General features: G+C 35.4%; 1 protein-coding gene across 3 annotated transcripts in view; it reads right to left on the bottom strand.

Moving 5' to 3' along the window:
• LOC121425438 overlaps positions 1-15,082 on the bottom strand; it is a 28,580-nt gene extending 13,498 nt beyond the window's left edge. The window contains exons 1-3 of one of the 3 annotated variants that reach the window (XM_041621490.1): positions 14,888-15,082; positions 13,917-14,043; positions 1,364-1,440 (exon numbers count right to left, since the gene is read on the bottom strand). In XM_041621490.1, coding sequence (XP_041477424.1) covers positions 1,364-1,440; positions 13,917-14,043; positions 14,888-15,010 — 327 coding nt within the window. In that variant the 5' untranslated portion in view covers positions 15,011-15,082. Of the gene's footprint in view, positions 1-1,363; positions 1,441-13,916; positions 14,188-14,887 lie in introns of all 3 variants that reach the window. The other 2 variants (XM_041621492.1, XM_041621491.1) reach the window with 2 other exon arrangements.
• Between the last annotated feature and the right edge of the window lie 5,692 nt (positions 15,083-20,774).

Raw genomic sequence — 20,774 nt, 5'->3', positions numbered from 1 at the left:
CATAACTTGAATTATAATTTGACGCATTTAATATAATTTTGAATTCAGAAATGCATTCCTATTTTTGTAATGCTGTTTTTATAGCATTATCTATAATATACACTTCAACAGTATGCTCATTTTGTAGGATATTTGCTAAAGGATAGACACTTAACTTTTATAGTGTAATTGGCATCATCTGGTGTCTTCGTCATATGTTTAATAATTGAGAATAAGACGACTCATGTATTAATGCCATTATTTGATTGTATACTTACGATGGCCTTGCTTTATATCTTGCAGGGTTTTTTTTTCTTTTATTTTTGTCTTGTGATGGACAAATAAAGACAAGTGAACATGAATCTGTTGTGCCCCTTGTACTTCTTGGAAGTGACCTATTGCGACCTACGACATCAAGTTATCATGAAAGGTGATAATCAATTAGTGTAAACGGACAATCCACTTGAAGTACGTTTTATCTCTCCTCTCAAGAAAAAATAGTTGAATATTTGTTAAGTCAATAAGAAAGATAAAGAACAAATTTACAGTCAATTGGAATACACACTCAATTTCATAATTTTGCATTTAAAAAAGAATCAATTGGATATTTTCATCTAAGAGATGATTAATGAAATAGAGAACTAACAATAATTAAGTATGTAATTTAATAGGTACAGTAATAGGTATCTAAAAAAAATGGGCATTTTCACACGTAAAACTTAAATCAACTTACCGCCCTTTCACACGGTAAAACCCCGTAATTTGAATGATGATTCCAGTGAAAAATAAGCTAGCTAATGACAAATATTTAGCACAAGTGAAACAAAACTAGATCATGATTAGAATCACGAACGCTAATCACAGTCACGATTACAATAGCAATTATCATTACAATGATGATTCAAGATTAACATGTGAAAAGGCCCATTGTAGTGATGATTGGAATTCGTTTTCAGGATCATCGGACCTTTCACACGGAAAATTCGTACCGTAATTTGAGTTCAACTTAAGTGGAAGTCACCTCTGGAGTAGAATTTTAATTCGTGATTGTGATTAGCTTTCGCGATTCTATTTTAAGATTCACACGTGCTAAAAATTCGTCATTAGCCTCATTTTTTTCACTGAAATCATCATTCAAATTACGCGAAAAAAAATACAGTGTGAAAGAACGGAATGTGATCTTAGTGCGACAACGTGTGTCTCTCTCTCTCAATTTGAAAATTTGATTTTTGTTTTTAACACAAAAAGGTTGTGTGACCAAGTTAATTGCTGTAAATGCTCCTCTTCTTATATTTTCGTCATTCTTCTCCAATTGTCCTCTTTTAATTATAGGGATGTGTGTATAGTCTCCCGATATTTCATACATGAAAAGTAATATAGTTACCTGTTTCTTGTACAGGGGTGTGGCCTCGAAAGGTTCATGAGATTTAACTCCATTCTGTCCAGTTTTATCAATCGTATCTGAAAGACAAAATAATGATAATTCAATAGGTAGAGTTGATGCGACTGTTTTTAACAGAAGAAGACTAAAAGGTATTTTGATAGGGGGAGGGGTAAGGCACAAACCTTTTATTTCTGAACTGAATACCTTGATTCCCCATAACTATGTAACTATTACTTCTTTCCTCCAGTTTTTTTTTCTTGTCCATTTTTTTTTTTTTGGGGGGGGTAATATTTAAGTATTACAGGGGAATCAATGTGCTTAGCGAATATGAGAATATAGGTTCGTGTTGTGTCATTGGTTGTCTCCAGATTCTAAAGTTTCGGGGGGGGGGTTATATCTTTTTTTGTTGGTTCTGGGGTATTAATAGGCATGGGCGGCATAGATGTGTCCAGACTCAGATCAACGTTTTGTTGGGGTGGACTTGTCCTTTAATCAATATCCCCAACGTTACCACCCTCATTGGTCAAAAGTAATGTTTTTTGAGAAACAGCTGGCTCATATATACGATTCATAGAATGATTGAAATACATGCAAGCTTCATGGCACAATAAATTCTATGACATAGAAATTAATGAGTTGAACTATATCTGGACTGACGTAAGTTCATGAATACATGGAGAACACTTGAATGGAAGAGACATATATGTCTACTTCAAAGGGATAGCAAAGAAAAAAAGACAGAACAATGAGAAAATATTTTGAAAGTGAAAAAATAGTAAGAGAATAAGAATTTTTTTTTAAAAAATCAGTAACAAATCCATTTCTGAAAACAGTCAATGAGTACGTTATGAGGAAAAAATAGAAACTGAAACAAAATTGATTGATATATTTTACAAAAGAAAAGCAAAACTAAAGAAATTATAACTTAGCAATAGTACCATATCCATGACGTTCACGCCTCCATGATGCAGGCAATATACACGATAAGTTCATATTTCCAAAGGAACAACATACATGCCTCTATATATGATGCAGTCTCTCGTCTAAGCATGCAACGTACAATCTGACACGTACATGTACTTGGCAAACCGATTGTGAAATTCCAATGTCATAACACGTATAAATTATGATGTGGTTTATACATTTTATGATCCCGACCTTTGCACAGTTTTCCGTTAGCTCGAAATCAAAAGACTTTTTTTACAACAGGCACATTGCACGCTGTGTAATAAAGCGACATATTCGTTTCACATGTTAATCGATCGTTGAATGATCAGATTTACAGATTTTTAATTATAAAATAAATCTGGTATAAAGGCGACAATGCATTGCAAAAATTTGTAGCAACGCGAGGTTAAAGCTCTATGCATTATGTAATGGACATGACTGAAGGATATTGTATTGAAAGTCCATGAAAAATTAATGTCAAAATAAATAAGTGGTGTTTCAAACTGTATGAAATTATGCAAGGGGCCACAATATTGACAGATTATTTGTCCTGTATTATGTTCATAAATTGCAGTAATATACATTGGGCTTATCATTTTGGATGGCTCATATACAATATGGCTGTACACGTTCTGATACATTGGGCTAATCATTTCGGATGGCTCATATACCATGTATACATGTATGGCTGTACTTGTTCTGACTTCCTGACAATATATTCATTTTCAAAACATTCATATGCCTGGTTATGACACATAAGGCGAAATTTCTACTTAAAAAAATAATACAATAATCTATTATGAGGATATTTGCTGGGGGAAAACAACTAAAAAATTGCCCCTTTCAATCACAGTCGTGTTGAATAGATGGCATATGCACTGTTAAAAAAAATATTTGGTGGAATTTGTAAATGTCGCTTATATTGCCATCTGAAATTCTACATGTAATTTAAAAGAAATTTCCCCTATTTGCACCGATTCTCATCCTTATTCTGCAAGCCCCCGTTCATTGAAATTTGTGATGAACCAACCCTCATCCCCCCACCCCAAATCCATGATTTAAATGCTGTTATCACGTTTATTGCTAACATAGTAGACCTGGACCAATACGTACTATAGCCATGAGCGACTATCATGACTGTTAAAACCAAAGGTATGTTGAATTTTCAAATTAATGCTGTCAAAAAATAAGAATTTTAATGATTTATATAGGTCTTCGCCGTTTTGTTTTTTATCAAAAGGTTTCCGGGGTTATCTCAAAACATTACTACTAAACATTAATTATCTAAAGGCATATCTCGTAATAAATTTACTTGAATAAAAAAAGGAAGAGAAAATAAAGATAAAACTAAATAATCCACTCAATATCTGATTTAAGGCAATATATATAATTATAATACGCCCCATTCGGATGCAAGAGAGAGAGAGAAAGAGAGCCGAGCCGGCGGGCCCGGTGATGTCACGTAAAGCTGAGGATGGGGGCCTTGCTTGACTCTGCCCCCCCCCCCTCCCCACACACACACACACACATATACGCAAACACACAAAAAAAGGGTTTTCGACCAGGAAAGAAAAGTAAAGAGGAAAAGACAGAAAGTGAATGATAAAGGGGTTTTGAATATTTACTCTGTCAAAACAGGGAAGTGTCATGTGTCATAAAATTAGGTTTTCATATAGAAATGAAAACATTTTAGCTCGATCGCTTCTCTTTCTCGTCTCGCAAATCTTTTTAAAAGAAGTTTTCCCACATACATGACATAGGCCTGTGCCATGTTGTGCCCCCCCCCCCCCTCCCTTATACAGGCCCATTACGCAACTGTCATGTTGCATGTCCATAATTCGTCAGTATATTCGACAAACACATATTAGCATTAAAAGGCTCGGGACATATCTGAATGAAGAAAGCAAGCATGAGCAACATAATTAATTAATGGGAGAGGATGGGTAATGGTGGATGAAGAGAAGAAAAACAAGTGACTTCCCAGGCGAACAGGTTAAATTATTAAATTTGAAAAGGTACATAAATCAAAATAATTGCACATAATTTATACCCGACACAACTCGCCAAATTCACTTTTTCTTTTTTTTATGAGATATACGAAAAAGAAACATAGTACAGAAAATTCCATCAAAATCACTGAAATAATTTGAACAATCTCATTTCTTAGATATGATAACATTAATGGTTCAACATGTTTGTATACAAACATGTTGACTTTCTTACAGGAGGAAAACGAAATAGTTTGTATAGAGAGTGTGCGAAGTCACCAGTTCAGACGTTTGCAATGCGCCACAATTATAATAATGAAAGATCATTTATGCTGATTAGGTTGAAAATGTATCCATTGCTTAATAAGGGGGGATCTCCATTGATCGACCCATAAATGCCCCCCCCCCGCCCAAATTATGTAAACAGTTGAAATATGGATCTTGTATGTCACGGTGCAGCATATACTTGGAAGTAATGCGTCCATTTATCATGCGTGCTGATGTATCGATCATGGGGTATCAGGTTGGCAAGTTCAGCTCGTAAACCACCATGTATCTGTCACGTAGACAGCCATGAAAAAAAATATAATAATACAACAATGCTTTGTTTAAAATGATCGAGTATGTCAATAGAAAAGGAAGGTCACCTCGCTTGAATATGGCAGCGGAGTTTTACGTGCAATTTTGCAGTAGAATTAGAAGATTTCGAGTTACCACTGACCCCAATTTGCCAATAGATATTATGGGGACAGACACCATGGACACGAGTACTGATTTATCTACCAAAATTATCGCGATAATAATAGGATCAGTGACTTACCAACGAATCTTGAACGAACAACCCAGTTAGGTGGAGCTGCCATTTGAATTAAAATGAGCCAACGTGCACGTACCGAGTCATCGATTAATCTTTTTTTCGGTAATTTTCATGACACAAGTGTTTTTGGTTAGCATGGTTAGGGTGTCATTAAACATGCACGTGTGTAAACAGATAATGCATTAAATTGTAGTAGCAGTAGGTCTAGTCGGGGGGCAGAGGGCGGGGGAGCTAGGGGTCGCAGGGAAAATTGGGAAGTAAAATGATATAACAAGTGGAACGCCTCACGCGATTCAACATAGCAGCAGTGCTGACTTTGAAAACTACTATAACTGGCACAAGATGTTTAGTGATACTTGGTTACTCTTATTTCCACCTTTTATGAACTAGACCAATACACTTACAGAGATAGGATGGTAATTCAACAAATACCCCTATGTGGCCAAAGTTCATTGACCTCACATGACCTTCGACCTTGATCATGTGACCTGAAACTTGCACAGGATATTTAGTGATACTTGATTACTCTTATGTCCAAGTTTCAAAAGTCAGATCAATAAACTTGCAAAGTTATGATGGTAATTTAACAGATACCAGATACCCCCATTATGTCCAAAGTTCATTGACCTTTGACCTTGGTCATGTGACCTAAAATGCGCACAAGATGTTCAGTGATACTTCAACAAATACCCCCAATTTGGCCAAAGTTCATTGACCCTAAATGACCTTTGACCTTGATGATGTGACCTGAAACTTGCACAGGATGTTCAGAGATATAACATGTCCAAGTTTCATGAATCAGATCCAAAAACTTTTAAAGTTGTTATTGTAATTCAACAGATACCCCCAAATCGGCCAAAGTTCATTGACCCTAAATGACCTTTGACCTTGGTCATGTGACGTGAAACTCAGGCAGGATGCTTGGTTATACTTGATTAACCTTATGTCCAAGTTTAATGAACTAGGTCCATATACTTTCTAAGTTATGATGACATTTCAAAAACTTAACCTCAGGTTAAGATTTTGATGTTGATTCCCCGAACATGGTCTAAGTTCATTGACCCTAAATGACCTTTGACCTTGGTCAAGTGATATGAAACTCTAATAGGACTTGATTAACCTTATGGCCAAGTTTCATGAACTAAGTCCATACACTTTCTAAGTTATGGTGTCATTTCAAAAACTTAACCTCAGGTTAAGATTTGATGTTGACGCCGTCGCCGTCGCTGTCGGAAAAGCGGCGCCTATATAGTCTCACTCTGCTATGCAGGTGAGACAAAAATGATAATGAAGAAAGAAGAGTATATTTCAGAGACAAAAAGAAGGTCCGGGCCATGCATCTTCAAGTTGTATTTCCCCCTTCCCCTTCCGATCATGACTCCGTAGTGATAATAGTTATTATTATTATTAGTCGTAATTAGTCGTAATAGTATAGGAGTAGTAGTAGTAGTAGTAGTAGAAGTAGTAGTAGTAATAGTAGCAGCAGTAGTAGTAGTAGTAGTAGTAGTAGTAGTAGTAGTAGTAGTAGTAGTAATAGTAGTAGTAGTAGTAGTAGTAGTAGTAGTAGTAGTAGTAGTAGTAGTAGTAGTAGAAGTAATAGTAGTAGTGGTACTAGTAGCAGAAGTAGTGGCAGTAGTAGTAGTCGTATAGTAGTAGTAGTCGTAGTAGTAGCAGCAGAAGTGTAGTAGCAGTAGTAGTAGTAGTAGTAGTAGTAGTAGTAGTAGAAGTAGTAGTAGTAGTAGTAGTAGTAGTAGTAGTAGTAGTAGTAGTAGTAGTAGTAGTAGTAGTAGTAGTAGTAGTAGTAGTAGTAGTAGTAGTAGTAGTAGTAGAAGTAGAAGTAGTAGTAGTACTACTATATTACTACTGTTACTGCTACTTCTATCAACAGAAATGTGTAAAAATCCAATTGTAGCAAATTTGGATTTGTGTTTATTCAACCGTGAAATTTAGCACAAAAAAGGTTGTATCGTCTTTTAGGAAGTACCTTTTACATTCCTTCTGACTATTTCTTATCATTATCATGTGAAATTCGTTCCAATAAAGTGTAATCAAAGTCATGATATTTGGCTTTGTGACTTTAAAAAAGTGACGATTAGGCTTTCTGGCGGTGCTCACTGAAGCATGACATCCGTAACATTCCTTCAGAGTGTAGCTTATAAAATTACTTACACGCTCATGTAAAAAAAAACATTAAAAACTCCCAGACTGATTCGAAAATCATGGATGTTTGTTTAAGGGGGCTTACTTTTTTGTTGTGTATATATAACTAGCTTTGTTTCAAAAGGGGTTAGGTCCACTTTGGACCATTCCGAGAAAATCGTGTTTTTTTTTAATTCTCACTTATTGCAATCTATGAGAAAATAAATTGTCATGATGTACTACCATATCATGTGAACATTAAATTGGGTGTAAAAGAAATCTCCCTGTCTTCAATTTTTCTATATATTTTTGAAAAATTTATCATTGTGGACCTCAGGCTCAACCCTTTTGCAAGCAAACTCAAATGAATTCAATCTCTTTTAAATAAAAAAAGTGATTTTTCTTTGCCACTTTTATTCCCGTTTTAATGTGAATTTCAAATTTTCTTTGGCATCATCAGAGCGACTAAAGATCTATAGGTTTTGAGATAGAAAACAATAAAATTTATGAAGAATGGACCTAACCCCTGTTGGCAAATGAGCTCTTCAAAAGAGTTGGGTTGTAAAAGGACACTCCAAGAAAGTCATTATTTTATTCTCCCATATTGCAATATTTTCATGATACCCTAACATTGGGTATAAAAGAAATCTACCTGTCTTCATATTTTCAAAAATATTCTAAAATGGACCTAACCCCTTTTGAAAATAAGTGATTTTTCTTTGCCATTTTGGTTCAATTTTTAATGGGAATTTATCTTTTCTTTGGTATCATCTTAGAGCTACTATACTTTGAGACAAAAAAATAATTTGATGAAAAATGGAATGGACTTAGCCCCTTTTGCAACTGAGCTCTTAATATACAGTATATATATATATGTATATATATATATATATATATATATATATATATATATATATATATATATATACTCAGCAAAAAAAAGTTCTTGGACACTTATAAAAGTTAAAATATTCCATATAGATATTTGATTAAAGTCAAATTATTGTATGTCAACATGACAAGACAATAATCCTCTTCCAGTATGACATGACATTTTCATGTGAACAGTCATGCATGGGTGGTTAAAAGCTTTAAACAATAGCAATGTCAGTAAAAGAAAATTGCAAGAAATGGATCAGTCAGTGCATGGCTGGTTATAGGCATTTAACAATAGCAATGTTAGTAAAAGAAAATTGCAAGCAAACGATCGGTCATTTTTTCAGTTGTGAAAGTTTGTGTGGCATAAATATCCATTAAACGATAAAAGCAAACTTAAAGTCAAATACCACTCTAATAGTGAAGAGAAAGTTATCCCCCTTGGCACTATTCCACTGGAATTTTAATTCAAAGTTAGTCGATGAACAAAATGTCAACTTTCAGTATCTTGGCATTAGCAAAAGAAAATTATCCTTATCCTCCTATCTACTGCAGGGGTGGTGGCCCTAAGTCGACCACTCCTAGGAGGATCTCTAACTTCATTAGTAGCCAAAGACCGCTGGTGCAAATTTAAAATTGTTGTTGCTTGTTGGTGAAACTTGGAAATGTCGAGCCACTTGTCTAAATGACTGCCCAGACTGCAACATTCATATTGTTCTTGCATGCTCTTGGTTGGAAAGCTTCATCTTGAAAGTGTCCAAATGATCCATCTCATTATGCATCTCGTGATGCATCCCTATAGCATTCAATTCAAATGATAAACGCATGTTGAAATTGCTGAATGTATGCCTACAGGATGGCCATGATCATTAGCATTTGAATGGTCCATTTCTTGCAATTTTCTTTTACTGACATTGCTATTGTTTAAAGCTTTTAACCACCCATGCATGACTGTTCACATGAAAATGTCATGTCATACTGGAAGAGGAATATTGTCTGGTCATGTTGACCTACAATAATTTGCCTTTAATCAAATATCTATATGGAATATTTTAACTTTTATAAGTGTCCAAGAATTTTTTTGCTGTGTGTGTATATATTATATATATATATATATATATAGCTCCCTGCGATCCAATCGGATTTAAGTGGCTGCAGAAAAGACTACTTTCTCAGTTATGAAACCAGCGATTGACAAACAAAGTTCACGATTTTATGGGGAAAACTATTATTACACCAAATATTGATTTGTAAAAGGTTGAATGATAATGAAATAAAAATTAAATCATCGAAATTACCCCCCTAGGCCTCACCCTCTCGCTCTCTCCCTCTCTGCTATTACTCAAGGACATGAACTTGACACAGTTTTTTGCTGGACATGTGGGGAAACAAAGAGAGTTATTTGCAGTACATTTGTTTAGGTTTGAATAGCGTCGATCTCCATTCCAAAGTTTGAATGAAAAATTCATCGTCATCCATCATAACAGGGCAGGGCTTCGTGCATGGGGGGTTAAGTAGGTCATTTTCCATTTCTTCATTGCATAAGTTAACAAAAAAATGCAGTTTCTGAGGAAGATGTTAATAATTTGTCTCACAAATTTAACAAATATAATTCTCTTGATGTTGTCGATGTAGGCCCATACACAGGCGAATCCAGGGGCGAATCCAAGGGGGACTCCCTCCCGAATAACGGCGATTTATGTAACAGAAATGGCAAGCGATGAAAAATAATAGAATAGAAAAAATAGATTTCTTTTAAAACTTCCTTACTTTGGTGTGTCCGGTATTTCCACTACAAATACTTTATAAAGTTCAGAGTACCGCCCCTGGATTTTCTGAGAGGGTATATTTTTGTTACGAATAGTTTAAAGGCAAAAAAAGGGGGATTCCTTCCCGAATAACGGTGATTTATGATATAGAAATGGCAAGCGATGAAAAATAATAGAATAGAAAAAAAAGATTTCTTTTAAAACTTCCTTACTTGGGTGTGTCAGATATTTCTACTACAAATACGTTATAAAGTTCTCAAGGGGCGGGATACATGCCAGAAATGCCCCCTTCCCCCTCCCCGATCCGCTAATGGTCCGGGCATATAAGGTCATCGAAAAACAAAAAGCCAATATTCCATTCCCTTCTCTTTCTGCGAGTCCCTGCATGAGAAAAGCATTGGTCAAAATTATTAACCAATCCGTTGGTGGTAAAATTGAAATTATGTCCGACCGAGGGAAACAAATGGTTAAAATCAGCCAAATCATTGATAAAAAATTACTCGACTGTTTATGGGCCCATTAACTGTACCAAACTTCTATACACTTCGACCTGACCATTTCTATTTTGAAATAATGCTCGTATTATATTTGCTCCGCAATTTAAAGCAGAATCATAGGGTAAAGACATAACAAAATGTTTTAATGCTGAGCTGTTAATTGTAATTTCATCTCTAATTGAAAAATAATAATGACATTATATAATAGCAGAGAAAAAGATGTGAAGTTTCCATCAAATCGAGTCTGAATTTCAACATAACTATGACGTAACTAATCAATGAAGAGCGTTTAACAGTTGCGCACATTTATATGGAGAATTTTAGAGTAAAATTGGCATGGTTTGTGTGGAGCGTTGTTGTGGCCCAGTGGATTAGTCTTTTGACTTTGAAACAGAGGTTCGTGGGTCCGGCCATGCATGGCGTAATTCATCCACATTATGCTGCATTCAACTCAGGTGAATGGGTACCTGGCATGAATTTATTCCTTGAAGGTAGCGCTTTAAAAGGCTGCAGGTCTATATAATGCCAGGTTAATCCAAATTTGTAAGCGCTTTGGGACGTTATAGCAAGAACTGCGTTATTATTCAATATCCTTATTATTTATGGCATGGTTAATATTCACCAATTTTATTTTCCTCTTCTTCTTAGCAGGATTATCCGTACATGTACATCCTGCAAAATCATCCTAATTAAACCGAGGATATGAGATGAGAGGTGATTATCAGCATCTTCATTAATTATTAACTCCTCACTTGACCAGCAAAGGCTCAGCTGATTAATAATACCCAGCCTTGTCTTAATGCCTTATACTGCTTTATTTTCCCATGAAAAAATACATTTAACATTACACTTACTGCACAGTCCATTATATCATGTGCCCCTCCCCCTTTTTTAAATAATATTGATAATTGATATATGACAATCTTTATATCGCGAATGAACTATCAAAATGTTGATGTACTAGTAGTGCTCGAGGATCATTCTAATCAATAATCATCGGCTAGTTCTTTTCGTATTTCGATAGTTAACATCGATTGTTTGGAACATTTGGGTTTAGGCAAACTTATTAAATGACGATGTAAAAAGATATGGGTCGAAGCTATAGTAACACTGTTATTAACATCATAAATTATGCTGGCAACAAACTATATTTCACAAGCACGAATATGAACTTTTGAAGTTCTTAATTTTATGTTCCAATCATGTAGAAATGTGACTTTCGATTTACTTTTAAATCTAATCTTCTACCCCTATAAAATAAAAACAATAATAATAAAGGATTTACCAAAGTCTTAGTATTATTTTCCGAATGGGTGCAGCATATTTGCACCGCATTCAACAAATAAATTTCAACACAAAGCATAATCCAACCAAAATTATCAAATCCACGCCAGTAGCGCTGCACACACATCTCCATTCTCCATTAATTATATTCTCTCTTTTTCTAATTTCTCGTATTTCATTTTCTCCGCCTTCGTTCTAATGGGGAGAATTCATCTTACCTTTGGAAAAATTAAAGGGCTTTTGTGGAAACAGAAATAAATCAAAGAATAGGATCAAAGAAAGTTTGAGAAAAAATTGGTGAAAAAAATATGACCACTTGAATATTGCGGTCACAAATTCTATGAAGATCCTCTTATTGGCAATGCGACTTTTCAAACTTTCGTTGGTCTTCACTTTCTTTGATAAATCATTGTTCTGTTTTCACACAAGCTATTTTGTTTCAAAGGCTACTATAATTATCTCTCCCTTCATTTTTGTTTTCAACTTTAAAGAGTCACCATGCACTGCACGTGAAGTCAATGTATCAAAACCTTCGCCTATATATACCGCCGATTAAATACCTTAGAAGTATCCCTCTACAATACACCACAATAGAGAAGAAGATAAAGTATTACGTAATAATTGATTTGAGCGATACTTCAAATAGAGGACAAGGACTATATACACGATCTATATAGTCTGCGATTACCGTTTACAATGTTCTTAACCAAACATCATATGAAGATAAAAACATTTCTTTTTCACTAACCATGCAATATATGCACGACAAGTTACAAGAGTGTAATGGCGAATGGCGCTATACAAATGCTGTGCATCATCATCATCATCAAATGTAGGCCTACAACATAAATTATTGCTATGGTTGCAGATGCCTTTTTTTAGCTCACACATGCCTCTGATTGGCATTTGTGATGTTTTGAATTCGCCCTCAGACATATTTTGACGAATCATATGATGGATTATAAGATATCCAAGTTCATTTTGTGTATGTGTAGGAAATGCCACCGGAAAATGGTCGGTTTTGCTCTTTGTGTGATAAATGGAATTATTCATAAATAATAAATTATACCAGCTATATTCTTGCCAGAATTAAGCTATATCTCAATCACTAACAATAAGTTACTGCATGAACATGATACGATGAAAGAAGTGTCATGCTATTGCTGACAAAGTTGGCATATAATAATAATTAACAAATCATGGTTGGATCGAAAGTAAAACAGGTCTGACTATAAATTGAGTAACCATTTCCTGAACTGTTAAAGTTCAAGTCCATACCAGAAAATTTTATTTGAGGAAAATCAAGCGAGCATAACGCTGAAAATTTCATCAAAATTGGATGTAAAATAAGAAAGATATATATACAATTTAAAGCTTGTTTTTCACAAAACATATGCACAACTCGGTGACATGCAAAATGAGAGAGTCGATCATGTCCCTCACAATTTTTCTTTTATTTTCATTGTTTGAATTACACAATATTTCCATTTTAACAGATTCGACAAAAAGAAGGACCAACTTGGCTGAACAACAATAAAAACGTTTAAACAATCGTAATACCACAAGTCCAGGGAGGAATAAAACTTTGTTTCACAAGCAGGACAACGGAGGAAAAAAACAAAAGAAATAGTGATGTCATCAGGCACCTCATTTGAATACCGAACAGGATGTGAACTGTTTTGTTAAATCAAGCGAAACTTTAATACACTCCAAAAAATGGAATGTTAAATCAACATTTGAAAGGTTGGAGGAGTGACAACCTTTTCCAAATGTTACATCCAACTTTGTATAAAGCTAAATCCAACATTTTAAGTGTTGGGTAGAACCATTTAAAGTGGTAAATGCAACATTTAGAAAATGTTGTCACTCCTCCAACCTTTCAAATGTTCATTTAACATTCCATTTTTTAGATATGTCATGCATTATTTTACATCCGATTTTGATGACATGTTCAGATCTGTGCTCGTTGGACTTTTCCTATTAATTCAATTCAAGTTTTTGTTGGGGTGGACTTGTCCTTCAATTATAACCAAATGGAGCTAAAAAAAATTGCTCCATGGATTAACTATAGGGTCATGTGCACATAAAAGTGCAATCAGCGTTTGATACTCCCATATGACTGTGCATATTCAATGAAGTTGGTATAAAACGGAAGGGATCGAATACAGGAAACTCACAATTACAATTCGAAAGATTCATATTGGGGTTTTTATTTGATAATCTGAATATTCTTACCTTTGACTTCGACAGGGGGTAAGTCACCATTTTCTGCCGTGTGTGCGTTCTTTTCTCCATTTTGATGTAACTCCGCGCCATTGGCAAGATCGACTTTCTTCTCCATTTCCACTTCCTCGGTCGACATCTTTGGTTTGTATATTGAAGTTTATAAAGGCAAGATTAATGATTTTTTAAGTGTCGTTATCACTGCCGGTAAAATGCAGTCGGTCGGAAACGTACTAGTTCAGAGGTAGTTTTTTATTGCATATCTTGCTTGAGGGGTGCTCGTCTGTGTGAGTACAAAAAAAAACAGGATGCAAATTATAAGCCTAATTCGCATAATTCTTGAAATGACATTGACATTGTAGGTCGGAATTTGAGCCAGAATTTGGATGAAAGAGCCAAAACAAAGGATTATACACAAACAAGGATATGCAGTACCGATACACAGGCTTGCATATCTGTCTGCCGGGTCTGCCTGTCTCCATTATACACGTCAATTGAGAATATGATACACGATGGAGATTTCACTCAATGCGGAAATTATAACACACTCTCTGTTTATGAATGAAGGACACTTCATTATTAATCTATTCTCGGAATTATAATTAGGCATATTTCTATGCAGCAATGCCATCAATTAATCTTGAGTTTTAACAATTTTCTGATCTGATACCAAAGAGATAAATCTTGCTACCCTATACAGCTACAGTAGACCTGTAAGTGTAAAAACAATTATGTACGAAAATATAAATATTCTATTTTCTATAGACACTTAAAAGGGGGTTATCAATAATGGATAAATCCTGTTCGTCTGTTAACCGAATTAGAAAACAGAAGTGAAATTTTGACTCAAACTATAAGATTCTAAATTCCAACAAAATATATGTCGTCGATCGTTGAGGTACTCGATCAGGAATACAGTGTATATTCATTATCGTCAAAGTAAACACATTAATCCATATTTGATAATTTATCAATTTACAAACCTGATGATTAAAGTACAGAGCCACTTCGCCAGGTATACGTACAAGAAACGTGATGGAGATGGAAATAAGATAAATACACGGATGAGGTAGGATGGAAGGGTAAACGTCCACACAAGATGACATTCCGGATGCAACTACATTTTATAGGCCTGCGTAGGTAATGTCCGTCAACACATGCAGTGAAGTCGACTGTCATGGAAGATAAAAGAGTAGTCTATTTTCGCAGTCTTCAATTTCCTCGATATTTCAGAAGTTCAATATGGCCGGGTATAATTCTGGTTCGGGACCGGGGTGGTGACAATGGGTATATATATCGTGAGGATAACGGATGGTGACTTATCTACCTAATTAAATAAATGTTATACCTGATATAAAAGAACAACAGAATTGATTAAGATTTTTTTTTTTCAAATAAAATGTTGGGTATAAAAGATCAAAGACCTTCCAGGCTAATTTCTCTAAAATACCTGAACTGCAACTATAATTTCGATATTTTTTAATCCAACATCCATTCCCATTTTTATCTGTTCTGTATTTTCATCTGGAATTCAAAGCAATTGGCGTACTGTGATTTTTATGTGACAATATAAAGAAACGACGACGTCTTGAGCAAAGCATATAAAAGTCATCCACAATGATCACTGGTGCGTAGCTGAAATAACAATCGATCGGATCACAGTCAAGCCCCCTGCACGCGAGAGTCCACGTGAATCGCTGAATCGCTAGTCTGATACGCAGGCCCAGTTCATGCATCATTTCCAGAAAGGCTCTTTCCGAATATTTATTATTCCGAAACACACAAATTACGTATGATGCCAGATAAAAATTAATGAAATAGGTTAAAGTGGCAATGTCCAATCAGACACATTATTTTCACCGGTTTTGCATATTGATTACAATAAAGCCTACCCCTGTCATTTTTTTTCCTCTGCCATTTTGTTTGCTCGAAATTTGCGGAAAATGTTTGTGCATAAATTATTGTTTTATTCCCCCTTTTATTCCGACGGTTCGCTATTTCGAAAAGAAAGTAGGGTCTGTTATTCCGGAGAATCTCTAATCCGATAATGCTTTGAAAAATAGTCAGAAAATATAACAAATTTAGTTAATCCGAAAATTCGATAGTCTGAAAATGACATAGAATTGAATGATTTTGGGGGTATACAATAGTACGAAAGTACAGGATAAAATCCCTAGACTATTCGGAATAACGAAACTTTTTTTCTCTTTCGGAAACGTTCGGACAATCGATTCTTGTTTCATTGTCGAAGTATGTGAACCTTCGGATAAAACCGGGTGATAAAAGAATCTGCGGATAAGATGGTACTCAATATAAGCTTTGATGACATTATTTTCAGTGCTTAATTGTTCTGCCGGACATTTGCATGGTTAAGTGAAGAAAAAAAATAGGTTTCCAATAAATTTTGCAAATGTTTCTATAGAAAGCCATTGTTGATTATCGATTAATTAAAAAAATCTTTACGACGCGAGATGAAAATGACGAAATTCGTATAATTACGTTTTCTACCTTTCAGGTTGGATGTTGCAGTGTGACGTCATCAATTTTCTGTGGCATGACCTTATCGTGATAGAGCAAGGAAATATCACCTATAGACATGATATTATGGAAAATATGTCTCACGCATCATTGGCATAATAAATAAACTGAAATTGCATTTTCCACAACGAACCCTATTAATGCTGTATTCTTCTTTTGAATTACGGCATTCTTGCTTGGGGCAATACCCACAAAGTTTTATTGAACAGACTACTTTTATTGCAAAAGAAGCATCTCTGTATTATCAACCATTTTTTATTTGAATGAACTTTTATTGATCCTCCTCGAAAAAGTAACATATAACAAGATACTTGTACAATTATATGTCTAAAACGTTAAAAAGCAACAAACATCGATAATTAAGGGAAAGTGAGACGAGGAAGACGAGGAGACCTTTGGAAGCCAGGCTTGTTATACGGTCCCTCAGTATTGAAACAATACATTATTTGTTCGTTTAAAGCAAAACTTGATTCTAGCTAGATTGGTTGATAATACTAAAAAAAATACAGGGATACATAAATTATGTGGTTAAAAACTATTTACAGAAAAATAATGGACATGTTGAGAAAAGTAGGTATATAAAAAAAATAGATAGATAGACAAAAAGATAGAAAAACAGGGGGGAGCACGAAGTTACAAGATAGAAAATGGCAAGAGATAAGAGAATTGTAACACAAATACAATTGAAATGATAGTATAATGATAGGAGCACATGTACCAGTTGGTCAAGACATTTTACAGAAATGATATTGCTAATCACATAGTTCTGCATGTATTTAAAAGAAAAACAATTATACATCATAAATGTACTTATTCAAAAATAAAAGTTTCAATTTCCTTTTAAAAACAGAAATACTAACAGACCCGGTAACATGGAGTTCAAAGAATTCCATAACTTTGGCCCTGTTACAGATCAGTGTTTTCTGAGCAAATATTGTCCTTGCATGAGGAATACGCAGTGCAGTAACATTTCTTGTCGGGTAATTATGAAATTGGTTGTTCCTATGAAATAAATGTGTTAACGTCAATGGCATGCACCCACATTTCTCTGGCACACAGACCCATTGTTTGCTGAAAGCAAGCTGCTAAATATTTAATGATATATATCTGTTTCACTAAGGCCAATTTATGTATAAATATGATAAGAATTCACTTCCTCACGTATCTGATTCTGTTGAAAACCAAAATAAAGTGAAATTGTATAAGAGGAGTTTAGTATCCACTTCGCAGACGCTCAATTCTGCAACACCCGTCAAATCACAATGGACAAATTATTAAGGTCATTGTCGAAAGTTGCAGAGCAAAAACTATGGTGTTAACCGGTGTACATTAGTAGTGTTAGTTTACACCCATAGGTGTTATTACAACACCTTTGGTTGTTACATTTACAATCTCTGGTGTTATGTTCAATCTCTAGGGTGTAATTTTACACCTCAGGATGTGGTCCTGCCAACGCCGGTGAATTTAAAGAGGTGGGGTTGTGCGGAGGACGACAGCTGCAAGGTTTGCAGGAAGGCAAGAGGGTCATTGGAGCATGTCCTGTCAGCTTGTGGAGGGTTATTGTGTTAGAAGCTCCTTGGTTATTGCAAACTTATACATGGAGGCATAACCAGGTCTTGAAGGAGATGGGAGCTTTGGCAAGGGCAGCGATAGAGGCGAGGAAGAAGAATGGACCCCCAAGGGTGAGGGGCATCGAGTTTGTCAAGAAGGGGACTAGGTGTAGGAAGACTAGGCAAAGACAAGGTGTGGGTGGGTTGTTAAATCAGGGTACTAATGGATAATTCGTTTTTCATACCCGTTCAGCGTACAGCGAAAACGGAAAATCAGTACGTGGTTCGGTCTTTGAAAACAAAAAACGAAATCACAGCGTGAAAACCCGTGCTGTGATTTCGTTTTTGTTGATCAAAAACAGAATATTGAAATCAGAAATGTTTTGGGCTCTCTCTGATTTCTCATTTTATATTTGTGTTTTTATGTATCAAAAACAAAACCAGAACACGCTCTCCGCTCCGTGATTCCGTTTGTAAAAACAAAAACAGCGAAGACGAGATCAGAGACTCCCTTTTCCAGTCCCTGCAACGTGATTTCGTTTTTCGTACAACCAACAACCTCCAGGCATATTAAAGAGCGCCCTCCAGGAGGTGAGGCAAGTTTCAATGGAGATTTTAATAAACTGTACCACACATATTATGTTGAAGCCAGTTTAAAAGGAGGTGAGGCAAGTTTCAATGGAGGTTCTTATAACTGTACTCTAAATTATGTTGAACCCAATTTAAATGGAGGTGAGGCAGGTATCAATGGAGCTCAGTTTTTTAAAAAGAATAAACTGTACCACACAATGTGGTGAAGCCAGTTTAAAAGGAGGTGAGGCAAGTTTTTTTTTTCAAAAGAATGAACTGTACCACACATTATGGTGAAGCCAGTTTGAAAGGAGGTGAGGTAGTCAATGGAGGTTTATTCGAATAAACTGTACTACACATTATGGTGAAGCCAGTTTAAATGGAGGTGAGGCAAGTTTCAATGGAGGTTTTTTTTAAAGAATAAACTGTACCACACATTGTGGTGAAGCCAGTTTGAAAGGAGGTGAGGCAGGTTTCAATGGAGGTTTTTTCGAATAAACTGTACTACACATTATGGTGAAGCAAGTTTAAATGGAGGTGAGGCAAGTTTCAATGGAGGTTTTTTTAAGAATAAACTGTACCACACATTATGGTGAAGCCAGTTTGAAAGGAGGTGAGGCAAGTTTCAATGGAGGTTTTTTTTAAGAATAAACTGTACCACACATTATGGTGAAGCCAGTTTGAAAGGAGGTGAGGCAAGTTTCAATGGAGGTTTTTATAATTGTACTCTAAATTATGGTGAAGCCAATTTAAAAGGAGGTGAGGCAAGTTTCAATGGAGGTTTTTATAATTGTACTCTAAATTATGGTGAAGCCAATTTAAAGGGAGGTGAGGCAGGTTTCAATGGAGCTCAGTTTTTTTAAAAGAATAAACTGTACCACACATTATGGTGAAGCCAGTTTTAAAAGAGGTGAGGCAAGTTTCAATGGAGGTTTTTATAATTGTACTCTAAATTATGGTGAAGCCAATTCGAATGGAGGTGAGGCAAGTTTCAATGGAGGTTTTTTAAAAAGAATAAACTGTACCACACAATATGGTGAAGCCAGTTTGAAAGGAGGTGAGGCAAGTTTCAATGGAGGTTTTTATAATTGTACTCTAAATTATGGTGAAGCCAATTCGAATGGAGGTGAGGCAAGTTTCAATGGAGGTTTTTAAAAAGAATAAACTGTACCACACAATGTGGTGAAGCCAGTTTGAAAGGAGGTGAGGCAAGTTTCAATGGAGGTTTTTATAATTGTACTGTAAATTATGGTGAAGCCAATTTAAATGGAGGTGAGGCAGGTTTCAATGGAGCTCAGTTTTTTTAAAAGAATAGACTGTACCACACATTATGGTGAAGCCAGTTTAAAAGGAGGTGAGGCAAGTTTCAATGGAGGTTTTTATAACTGTACTCTAAATTATGTTGAAGCCAATTTAAATGGAGGTGAGGCAAGTTTCAATGGAGCTCGTTTTTTAAAAAAGAATAAACTGTACCACACATTATGGTGAAGCCAGTTTAAAAGGATGTGAGGCATGAATAAACTGTACTACACATTTTGGTGAAGCCAATTGAAAAGGAGGTGAGGCAAGTTCCAATGGAGGTTTTTTAAAAAGAATAAACTGTACCACACATTATGGTGATCGAAGCCAGTTTAAAAGGAGGTGAGGCTAGTTTCAATGGAGTTTTTTTTTAAGAATAAACTGTACCACACACATTATGTTGAAGCCAGTTTAAAAGGAAATGAGGCAAGTTTCAATGGAGGTTTTTAAAAAGAATAAATTGTACTACACATGATGGTGAAGCCATCACCGTGATTTCGTTTTTTGTACGAGCTACAGGCATATTAAAGAGCACCCTTTACGATAATTATACACGTGAACGCAGCGCCTGCATCGAGTCAGTACATACAGTTCAGGCATTTTTTTATACTACCACGTGCGTGATCGTGAATCAAGAAGTTGACGAGAAGCTACAAGATGGCCTTTTCAAGTGTGTCCATTGAAACTTGCCTCACCTCCTTTTAAATTGGCTTCACCATAATTTAGAGTACAGTTATAAAAACCTCCATTGAAACTTGCCTCACCTCCTTTTAAATTGGCTACACCATAATTTGTTCTTTTAAAAAAACCTCCATTGAAACCTGCCTCACCTCCATTTAAACTGGCTTCACCATCATGTGTAGTACAATTTATTCTTTTTAAAAACCTCCATTGAAACTTGCCTCATTTCCTT

This window comes from Lytechinus variegatus, chromosome 12 (assembly GCF_018143015.1).
Source record: "Lytechinus variegatus isolate NC3 chromosome 12, Lvar_3.0, whole genome shotgun sequence".
NCBI classification, from domain to species: Eukaryota; Metazoa; Echinodermata; class Echinoidea; order Temnopleuroida; family Toxopneustidae; genus Lytechinus; species Lytechinus variegatus.
This window is presented reverse-complemented; position numbering and strand designations above follow the sequence as displayed.